General features: G+C 42.6%; 1 protein-coding gene across 4 annotated transcripts in view; it reads left to right on the top strand.

Annotated features, from left to right (window-relative positions):
- Positions 1 to 11577, top strand: part of CPNE4 (copine 4) — a 350544-nt gene that overhangs the window by 280588 nt on the left and 58379 nt on the right. For all 4 annotated transcript variants that reach the window (XM_006020621.3, XM_006020620.3, XM_006020622.3 and 1 more), the window contains exons 9-10: positions 3156 to 3242; positions 6655 to 6714. In XM_006020621.3, coding sequence (XP_006020683.1) covers positions 3156 to 3242; positions 6655 to 6714 — 147 coding nt within the window. The remainder of the gene's footprint in view (positions 1 to 3155; positions 3243 to 6654; positions 6715 to 11577) is intronic.

Raw genomic sequence — 11577 nt, 5'->3', positions numbered from 1 at the left:
GACAGTGTCAAAGGCCTTGCTGAAGTCCAGAAAGACTACATCCACTGCGACACCTGCATCCAATGCTTTTGTGACCTGATCGTAAAAGGCAATCAGGTTGGTCTGACATGACCTGCCCCTAATGAAACCGTGCTGGTTGCCCCTCAGCATCACCCCTGATGCCAGCCCATCACAAATGTGCTCCTTGATGATCTTCTCAAAGAGTTTCCCCAGGATTGAGGTAAGACTGACGGGCATATAGTTGCCCGGGTCCTCCCTCCTCCCTTTCTTAAAGATGGGGACCACATTGGCTATCTTCCAATCATCTGGCACCTGGCCCAAGCACCACGAGCGCTCGTAAAGCTGTGCCAAGGGCCCTGCAATACCCCCTGCTAGCTCCCTCAACACCCTGGGGTGGAGAGCATCTGGACCTGCTGACTTGAACACGTCCAGTCCCTCCAGAAGCACTCTAACCCAGTCCTCCTCAACCTTAGGTCTTGAGGCGTTCCCCTCGAGTCCGTCTTGAATCACGGTGGGGGAGTCCCGATCCCTGCCCAAGAAAACGGAGGTGAAGAATTTGTTAAAGATGTCTGCCTTCTCTTCTGGCGCGACCACCAGATATTCACAAATCATAGGCCTTAAGTGCGTATATGTAGCAGAGCATTTTCAATGGGATGCTATAAATGCAGATGAATACTTATGGATACAGATGTGGGTTTAAAGTAATGCAGCTCCACAAACTGTTTTGTTTTTCGTAAATCAGTGTTTCTGTGAAAAAAATAACGTAGTCAACAAATTCTGATTACCTCTACTTCTAAATATTAACTTTTTCAATGCTTTTTTTTTTCATTGAGACATCCTGTTTTGTCAAAGCCAAAACATTTTACAGGGACACATGGACTATGTTTCAACTTTAGTTGTTTTTTCTGATTTAGGACAGGCTTTGGGACCAAATTTTCAAATTTGGAACTCATAATTAGAGCAGTAGTTATTTAACTCCATTGCTTGACATGCCTCTTCCTGACTTTTTTAACTGCTTACTTTTGTATAGCACATATGGCCTATAATATTGCCATCACAAAGGTCTTACAATAAAGCGAGTTAAGACAAGCACTTAGTTTTCCAATCAGAAGTTCTGAGTTTACTTTTGTTTGAAATAAACCCCCAGTGTAAATATGTAGATAGAGAGTCCTTTATTTAATATAGGGTATCAGTTTGCTTCCCCTGGTCTCTAAACTTGGCACTTGTAAAATCTCCATTTGTGTCCACAAGTCTTGATAGGTAGATATCTGTCTGAGTACTTTGTGTGTATTTTCTGGAGTGTTTCTATTTGGGCTTCAGTTAGTTTAAAATCATTTCCTGTATGGTTACTATGTAGCCCTTTATGTCCTTGGATGCTTTCATGGGACTTCATACAATCATAGAATTATAGAAAATGAGAGTTGAAAGGGACCTCAGGAGGTTGTCTAGTCCAACCCATGGCTTGAAGCAAGACCATCCCCAACTAGATCAGTCCAGCCAAAGCTTTGTCTAGCCCGGTCTTAAAAACCTCCAAGGATGGAGATTGCACCACTCTCTGGGTAACCTGTTCCAGTGTTTTACTACCCTCGTAATGAGAGAGTTTTCCCTAATATCTAAGCTAAACTTCCCTTGCTGCAACTTGAGACCATTGATCTTTATTTTGTCAACTGCCATCACTGAGAACAGTCTATCTCCAGCTTCTTTTTTAACATCTTTCATGTAGTTGAAGGCTGCTATTAAATCCCCTTCCATTTTCTCTTCTCCAGACTAAATAAGCCCAGTTCCCTCAGCCTCTCCTCAGAAGTCATGTTCCCCAGCTCCCTAGCCCTCCGCTGATCTCTTTCCAATTTGTCTACACCCTTTCAGGGTAGGGGGCCCAAAACTGGACACAGTACTCCAGGGCTAGGGACAGACATTACACAATAAACCAGTTTAAGTGAGCAGAAACTGGCTAAACCTGTAACAGATGTTCAGTGCACATTAACCATTTTGAAAATGGCTGTAACGAGTTTGAGATAAACCTGGTTGAATGTAGTATCAGACTTAACTGATTTGTGTCAAACCATTATGCAATGTCTGTCCCAGACCCCTTGCTGGTTTAAGTTAATCGGACACCCCCAGTATCCTGGAATACTCTACGGGCTGGGTGGGGCTCTGTGCTCCACAGCAGTGCTGGCCCCCACCCCCCTTCTCCCTGGCTGCAGTTCTGTCAGAGACTTGCAGGCTGCTCTCCTTCTCCCCTGCCCCACTCCCTGCTAAGCAGGAATTCCCCCCTCCCGTCTGCCTTGCTGAGAGGTATCTGTGTATTAGCTAGCAGACCACATGCTGGCTATGGTCCATACTGTGGCAAAGGCAGAATGAACAGGTAGCTGGTAATGTCCCTCTGTTGTTTTCTTAACAGGGTGGTAAATACTGAGTTAGGGGCAATAAACAGTGTTATCAATTCCCTGCTGGGCTAATCAGAGCGTCCTGCGGGGCCTGGCCATGCCCCACCTCAGCTCAGTACTGTGGAATGGAAGGCAGGGCTGCTCTAGTGCCCCCAGCCTCTAACCTGAGCTGCTGCAGGCTTGTGCCTGCATTTCTAAAATGAAAAGGGAATGTCTATCCACCTCCAAATTGGTTCAAGCTTTGCAGATTAACATAACCTGCAAAGGTTGAATCATTGCAGGCTTAGGCTTTTTGAATGTCTGTCCCTAGCCTAGATGTGGCTTCACCAGGGCTGAATAGAGAAGAATAATCACTTTTCTCGATTTGCTGGCAATGTTCCTACTAATAAAACACGGTATGCTGTTAGCCTTTTTCACAACAAGGGCACATTGTTAGCTCATGTTCAGCTCACTGTCCACTGTAGCCCCCAGGTTCTTTTCTGCAGAACTTCTACTTAGCCAGTCCATCCCCAGCCTGTACTGGTACATGGGATTATTCCATCCTAAGTACAGGATTTTGCACTTCTCCTTATTGAACCTCATGAGATTTCTTTTAGTCCAATCCTCCAATTAGTCAAGGTGTCTGTGAATCCTAGTCCTGCCCTCCAGTATATCTACTACTACCCCCAGCTTGGGACTTAGTCAACTGTAGATAGCATATTGGGTAATCATAATTAATTATACATTTTGTACATGAATTTTTTCATGCAGTGACTGCTATTTTCACAGGTACAGTGGGAGTGCATAAATCCCAAGTATAAAGCAAAGAAGAAGAATTACAAGAATTCAGGCATTGTCATTCTTAACCAATGCAAGGTACTTATATTTGAAAGAATACTTGTTGTCTGATCCTATTCCCAGTTTTTAATAATGTATATTTAAAGAGTTATTGGAAATGGAGATGTCAAAAAATAGAAAGAAGTCAAACTGTGATACTAAAAATGATAACACTGAAAGGACAAAGGAAAACTGTTTTGGCTCTAACAAGTCTCTTTTTTAGGCATCATCATATTATAAAAATAGAGCAAAACCTGTCATAATAAGCTACCACTAAAGGAAACAGCAACAAATGAGTTGCCTAGGGGATGTCATCATTATGTAAAAATGGATCAAGGCTTTGTCAGAGATGCTTTAAAGTAGTTGCTTCAAGTGCACTTCTGCTTGTGGCATCTTCTTGCTCAACAGAAATGATCTTAGTATGTAGTCAGAGTGAAATTCCCCTACTAGAGTAACAGAAATAAATTGCACTGCTTTTCATTCCGGTTAGCACTGTGAAGTCACCACAGCTGGAGGAAGTCATCTGAATTCATCTCCTTGCACATCATCAGCACAATTGCTTACAAATTTCAGGTCTCCCTGGGGAAGTGCACAGAAGCCCACAGTAATGCACAGAAGTTACAGAGGATTTCATCTGAATATATGGCATTAACCAGGTGTAACTAGCATATGAATGTAATATTTATTACTGGTAATGATGAAGGAGAAATAAATAGCCCAACTTGAATCTAGGGCCAGGTACAGACGGTCAAAAAGCCTAAGGCTGAATTGATTTAAGTCTTTGCAGGTTAGTCTAAGCTGCATAGGTTAAACTGAAACAGAAGTGAACAGACATTTACCTTTGATTCAGGAAATGCAGCCACATGCCTGCAGTGGCTCAGGCCATAAACCAGGGGCCACTACAGTATGGCTCTCTGGCTTTGTGTTTACTTCCTTCTCCTGCTGCCCCCAAGGTCTCTGGGATTTGCAGTCCAGAATTACAGTAGTAGGATTCTACAGGGTTGCTCATCACTTCCTCTTCCTGCTTCCAGGGGCATCTGGGATTTGTAGTCCACAGTTGCAGCCAGCAGTAAGTTTGAGCAGGGGAAGAGGTGTTTAACCCCAAACCCCAACTGGGGTTTGCCTGGGGGGGTGGGGGGGAGGCATCCCCCCCCTCCCCCCCGCAGATTGGGCTGCATCCCCAGCTGGGCTTGCCCTCCAACCCCCCTTGTCAACCAGCCCTCACTGGTCCAGCTTGGGAGCAGAGGGGCAGGGCCAGCCCTCCTCTTTGGAGCAGACAGCCAATCCCAGCCCAGGGCTGCAAAATGCTGGGATGCTGGGGAACTGTGATTTAACTTGAACCAGGAAGGGGTCTGGGACAGAAGTTTCATAAACCGGTTTGACCCACATCAGTTAAGTCTGATACTACATTCAACCAGGTTTATCTTAAACCTGGTTCAACCATTTTGAAACTGGCTTATGTGCACTGAACTTCTGTTCTTTTATAGGTTTAGACCAGTTTCTGATCATTTAAGCTGATCTATGTGTAACTTCTGTCCCTAGCCTAGAAGACTGGGCTGTTTCTGCAGCTGGAAGCTGTAAAACTATATCTGTACCTGGAAATAAAGCACAGGAGATATGTAAATCATAACAGAAAATAAACAGTGAATTCTCTAATGCCTTATTTACAGATTCCCTTTATAGAGTAGTGCTGCCAATTGTGGCTTTATAAATAACGTGTATTTGACTTTTGACCTCAAAGGAAGGGTCCAACCACTTTGAGGGAAATTATGAAATTAAAAAATAGAGTTTAGATCCATAGAGGAATAAAATTCAAAATCTCCCATGGAATGGGAATTCCCAGCTTTCATTTTGAAAAATGATCAAAGTACCATTTGTTTTGACTTTGCCAAACAAAATTACTAAGCATCTCCAAGCAGTGAGGACACTGAGCAGCCCTGGTTCCAGGTTCCTTCACAAACAGGTCAGATTCTGCCAATCTGTCTTCTGGTCAGGACACCCAGGCTAGATACAAACATTCAAAAAGCCTAAGGTGGAATCTATGTGATTTTCTGTAAGCAGCATAGTTTAGATCAGTAGTGAACAGGACACATTCACCCTTTGTGATGGGGGGCAAATCTTAGACCAGGCTCTGCCATTTCTAAACTGGTCTATGAGTACTGAACTTCTGTTCTAGTACAGATGGATACAGATGGATTTTCACTTATGCCAGTAAATGTGTACTGTCTATATCCAGCCCCAAAGCTTCCCTGGCCACTAAGTTCCCTTCTCCCCAGCGTGGAAAATGGAAACTTTTAAAACCCTGGCAGAAGATGGCTTCTTCCAAATTCCTAACAATCTTAAATTCTGTTAGGCAGGAATCTGGGAAGATGCACAATGAGCAGGAAAGCAGTCTGCAAAGCCTGACTGATTTTTATTGGAAGATTTCACAAAATCAGCATGTTTCTACATAATATATCAACAGGTATTTTCCAATGGAAAGAGTTCCATCAGAAAATTTCCAGCTGTGCTCCTGATTTTTCTCATTTTCTCATGCCTGTCTGGGGGATAGATTATGACAACCAGATAATACTTGGTGGGCACATCTACACGTGACTCTATGTCGCTGTAGCAATGTGCTACATTACCATAGCAATGTGTTCCCTCATTATAGAATGCTGCTACAGCAACATAACAGCTAAAAATAACTGTGCATGGCCGGCACGGCACAATACGGGGTGTTACTGAGCCCGTCATTCAGGACTTCCAAAAGGAAGTCCTGAATGACGGCGCCGTAACAACAGCACCATATGGCCACGTGTAGACACGCCAAGTATCCTGCATTACTGAGCTATACTCTCAACCACAAATCTATAATGTCAATGTTTTTGTCTAGGAAGTTTGACGTGTTTCATTATCAGAGGTTGCAGACTTTAGGGCATGTTTCAGTGCATTTAACAACATCTTTGTAAAATAATTTGTGAAGAATTCATTTAAAAAACAAGGGTTTTGGGGAGCCAAGGAGAAATAAAGAGACAATGGAAACTGCAGGCTCATAGAGTGGCAGGTGTTTTCTGGTAATACCAGCATGCAATAAAATATGCAGTGCAATATGCTACTCATAAGAGTCACCCAGAAAGAACGTCTTTGTGTGTCCCTCCCTTTATTCATCCAAGTTTCTTCCTTTGAATACACAAAAAATGCCTGCTCCTTCTCCTCAAAGAAATCACAAAATTCTTCTTGACTTCTGTGAGGTGATTGATATTCTGTGTTGCCTTTGATGTGGGTACATACTTTAAGTAGTGTAAAAATAAATTTCAATGCTTTCTCTTCCTTCCTTTCTTATATGATAGTCTGTCTCCCCATCTCAGATCTCCATCCCTCCCCCACACTTTATTTTTCTTTAAACAAGCTGTTGCGGTCTGAATTTTTTTAGTGATACAAATGAGTACCTTTGCTTTCTTTTTTCCAGATCCACAAGATGCATTCTTTCTTAGATTACATCATGGGTGGATGCCAAATACAGTTTACAGTAAGTGTCTTTCTACTGCAATGCTTTGCAACACAACAAAGTCCTTTCAGACATGAAATTCATCACCTTCAAAGGAAAAAGAAAATCTGTCATGTTGTTTTGCAAATTTCTTGATAAATTATTAAGCTCTCTTTGCAAAATACATTGTGACTGGAAAGTGAACTCTATTAACACAGCAAGGTTTTCAAAAACATAATGTTTTTCTTTTATAGTGACAGGCGCACCATAACAACTGAAAACAGCATGATATGTACGGTCAGATCCTTAGCTGGTGTAAATCATGGTACTTCCATCTACTTCAGATGAGCTATGCTGGCTTACAAGGGCTGTCTGTAGTTGTATACAAGGCTCTAAACTGAGAATTTCACTTGATTGTTCAGAGCCTGACTCTAGAAAGCATGTAAGCCCATGCTGAAATCAGGTTTGAACCAAATCAAATTTTGGTTTGCTGAGCCAACCAGAATCTTTAACCTGAATTTTCCTGTAGTGCCACATTGCTTCATGGGAGTGCTAGTTTTGAGTATCTTGTGCCTCCTTCTGTCTAAAAGTCTGCCCAGAAAGCGCAGTCCATATCTCCCATGACCTAACATCATCTCCTCTCTGACTGCTGTACTGAAGGGCTGTGGAAGTTGATGTACCTGTGGAAGCTATGATTATGAGTGCACTATGAGAGTTACACTATAGTTTCCTGTGAAATTATCTAAAAATATTGCTGGTTAGCTCAACAAACCTTGCCCTGCCCCCTCTCAAATATTGTAGTTTAATGGTTGGAAATTTTTTTACCAGGGACCAAACAATACGTTCTTCTTTAATCTTGTTCTTATAATAATTTGACCATTTAAACTGAAATTAAAAAAAAAAATCAGCCTGAAACAGGGACCTAGAATGTAAGATTTCAGCCCATACTGCTAGATGTCTTATAATAGGAAGGAGTGGGCAGTCTTAAATATATAAGTGATGTTACCAACTCCTTTCATAATATATCAACAGATGCAGTTTCTAAGCCCCTACACATCAGAAGTCCATAAATACTAGCTCCCCTAAGGTTGGCCTGCTATCAAAGTAAAAAAAAAAAAAAATCCCGTATCGAACTGCTGCACACCCACCTACACTCAGCCAGTTCTAATTCCTTGACCTTTAGGTCCTTCCTCCTCCCACACACTTTCACTGAGGAACTGCTATAACAACAGGGCTGTACTAATTCTTATTCAGCACCACAAGTGAGAGTTGCTGGATTCCAATCAATAGGATTAATTTATACATATAACAAAGAAAGTGCCTAACAGTATTGGAATTTTCTGGGACAGCTTAAATTTTGATACTATGTCCCAGTGTCCCCAAGGACAGCCTGAAATGTTACTTTTATCCCAAGTTTGAAATATAGGTCATCAATTGGGGTTAGGCAGCATGTTGTTGAGTAGAGACAGAACAACACTGTCTGGTGCCAGATGCACACAGCTATGCTGCTTCCAGTTTGGAGATAGCTCTAGGCTTCCTCCAAAGTAGGAAGTAATATAGCCACATTTACGTGGCGCTGCTCCCAGCCTAATTTGGTTCCACCCACAGCTCTGCACTAAGGCAGCTACATTATCCACAGCTGGAAGTGGTACCAACAACTTCTGGTTCTGGAGGTCCATGGAGTTCAGGGCTATGTCCCCAAAGGTTGACTGCTTTCAAGACATTTCTCCTCACATGTAGCCAGAGTAAGTTGAAAGAAAGGGAGGATCTGATTTTCTTGACTTAAACAAGATGAACAGTAAACCTCTGTGACCTTTTCCTTAAATTTTCCTCACTGACACCCACTTCACCAGACCTGTGTACTCACCTTATGTAGCTTAGAGTTTTTAAATATACATACTACAGGCAGTCTTTTCTCCAACAGCATTTAAATATTAGAAGGCTGATCAAAGCAGCTCTTTTGTGCATGTATGAATACTGGATAATATAGTTGTACAGAAATGTTGATAGAAACATGAGATGAGAAGAGTATTATAAATGTGAAAAGGTCTTGAAAATATCTATTACTGTGTTATGGTGTTCCATTATTTCATGAGTTGTTGAATGTTTCTTCTGTTTTTTTTGTTCAGGTTAACATAGTCAACAGGTATTATTTGTCTCGATACCCAATACAATCCTTGTTATAATTTTTGTTGCATCAACATTTTAACAGAGTTCAACCTAGCTTCAGCATGTTCATGTGAAACGTTTGCAAACTGTATTTATGTGCACAAATATTTTAATTTACTCACAAAAATAATGTGTATTCCATACACGTGTGTAAATGGGTGCTGTATATGTACATTCTGACACTATCACTCTCAATTGCATGGTTGGGGTGGGGGGTCAAAACACCAGAAATATACCATACTGTTTCATTTTGGAATGTATACCAATAATTTATCTGTACTTAGTGCAGCCTTTTCAAATTACCCAGCAGCCTGCAGTTAAGTTGTTTACTGTTTGCATTCATTTCATAATCTACCAGTACTGCACTTGTCCAAGGCACTTTATTGAAATACTCTATGCCTAAAACAGCCATCCCCTGTAACCTAGATTTACAGTGCTAGAAATGAACACCTAGGACAGCATTTCTAGAATTCTTGAAAACTATTATGGAAAGTTACTATCAACATAGAAATGAGTTCCTATAAACCATGGCAATATTTTTCCTCTTTCCTCTTTTTCCTGAAGACACTTGCAGAGCTCACAAATTCATATCAAGTCATCCAACCCTCTTTTGTCTCAGAATTAATTATGTTTCCTTGAGTTCACACAGTGTATAGGCTGTACACTGCAGCTGTGATCTGAAAAAGCATCTGATGGGGGAGGGAAACTTGGATGCTAAGCATAGGGTTGAGAACAAAAAGCTATAGCATGGTGTACCTGCTAATTTAAAGCAGTAATGAGTGCTTTTGTAACCTCATGCTGTGAACTCTTGGGATACTTTGCACAGCCATTCTAGGCATATAGTTCTTTAGATCAAATACCTCAGAAAGCCAGAAGTAAACTTTTTTCCCCATAAAACTATTTGTTAAGAAGCTTTCTTCTATGACGTTGATAATCAATAGTGCAGAATCCACATGGTTCCTTCCAAGAGGCTCTTATTGCAGAATGCTGTGTTTGTTATCTGATAATGCTCCCTGCCATATGAAAAATGTTCAGAAGGAGTTAGCAAAGTTAATAGTTTTGTAATCAGAAGACATTGTCTTCACTTTAGGAGGTATAGCAGAAAGAATGTGAAGAATTTTAAGTAACAGGGCATACAGGTAGTTTGTGTGTCAAAAGGTTATGATAGTAGGAAAAACTGGTTATTTGTTGACAGATCTGATAGGAGCAAGCTTGAATATAATCTTTTACAGGGGCAGCGCTTGGGGGGCATATAGCCACCCCAAAATTCACCTTAGCCCCCTGTAGCCACCCTTCCCAGCCCTCCTGTCCAAACCCCGCTCCTCCTTTCTGGGCCATCTCTGCCCACCCTGCACAGTTGAACCCACCTTGCTCCAACCCACAGCCCGCAGAGGTGTAGTGCTCCCGGCCTGGCCAACTAAGTATGTTTGGCCGGAAGATGTTAGCACGGCCGCCAAATTCTCTGTCTAGCCCACCTCAGCCCTCCCACCAGGAAGAGGCTGGCACTGCCCCCAGTATGGAATACTCATATAGCACAGTGGGAAGCTATTGAAATGCAAATAGTTTGGACATTGAAAGAGATACAGGACAAAAGGACCTGCAGGGAGCAAACAAGGAAAGCCAAGGCTGTGACGAAACTCCAACTAGCTACAAGTATCAAGGACAATAAAAAGTCCTTTTTTAGATATGTGGGGAGCCGGAGGAAAAGCAAGGGCAATGTTGGATCCCTGCTAAACCATTTGGGACAACTGATAACCGATGCCCAGGAAAAAGCCAATTTGCTAAATGGATACTTTGCGTTGGTCTTTCCCCAGTCCCACAGGACGCCCCTGCCCATTATGGGACTGGGAGGCCTGGGTGAGGGAGATTCCTTACCCTCCATCAATTATGACCTTGTGAAGGAACACCTTGAGAGGCGGGATACCTTCAAGTCAGCCAGTCCTGACAGTTTACACCCCAGGGTACTCAAGGAGCTGGCAAGCATTATAGCTTAGCCCCTGGCACGGATCTTCGAGAACTCCTGGTGCTCTGGTAAAGTACCTGAAGATTGGAAGAAGGCCACTGTGGTGCCTATCTTCAAGAAAGGGAGGAAAGTGGATCCAGCAAACGTGAGGCCCATCAGCCTGACCTCTACCCCAAGGAAGGTCTTAGAAAAGATTATCAAAGAGGCCGTTCTTAATAGAAGAAAGGGAGGAAAGTGGATCCAGCAAACGTGAGGCCCATCAGCCTGACCTCTACCCCAAGGAAGGTCTTAGAAAAGATTATCAAAGAGGCCGTTCTTAATAGATTGGCCGATGGCAACAGCCTGAGGGATAGCTAGCATGGGTTTGTTGTGGGTAGGTCTTGCTTGACCAATCTCATTTCCTTTTACCTATTGTCACGACCCAGTGATTTTTTGTGCCTCAGCACTATGGAATTTCCTGGCCACATGAGAGCTCCTTTGCACGGTAGAGTGTTCTGCTGCAATTAAAAGCCTGCGTGCAGGAGAGTTCCCGCCAATTTGCAGTTTCCTTTGCAGGATGCATTTCTTCTTTGCAGCACAGAAATGCACGGTGCAGAGAGTTCCCGCTATTCGGATGCAAATTTGTGCCCCGCTATTGGCCAGTGCTAAATTATTCACACGTGGCAGCTAGTAATTGGCTCGCTGGCCGTTTAAAATTCCGAGCGACTTCCGCCCAAGTCGAAGAGCTTTGAGCACGCTGCAGAGTGCCTCTGAAGTTATCTGACTTGCGGCTG

Source organism: Alligator sinensis, unplaced genomic scaffold, assembly GCF_000455745.1.
Source record: "Alligator sinensis unplaced genomic scaffold, ASM45574v1 scaffold54_1, whole genome shotgun sequence".
NCBI lineage: Eukaryota > Metazoa > Chordata > Crocodylia > Alligatoridae > Alligator > Alligator sinensis.
This window is presented reverse-complemented; position numbering and strand designations above follow the sequence as displayed.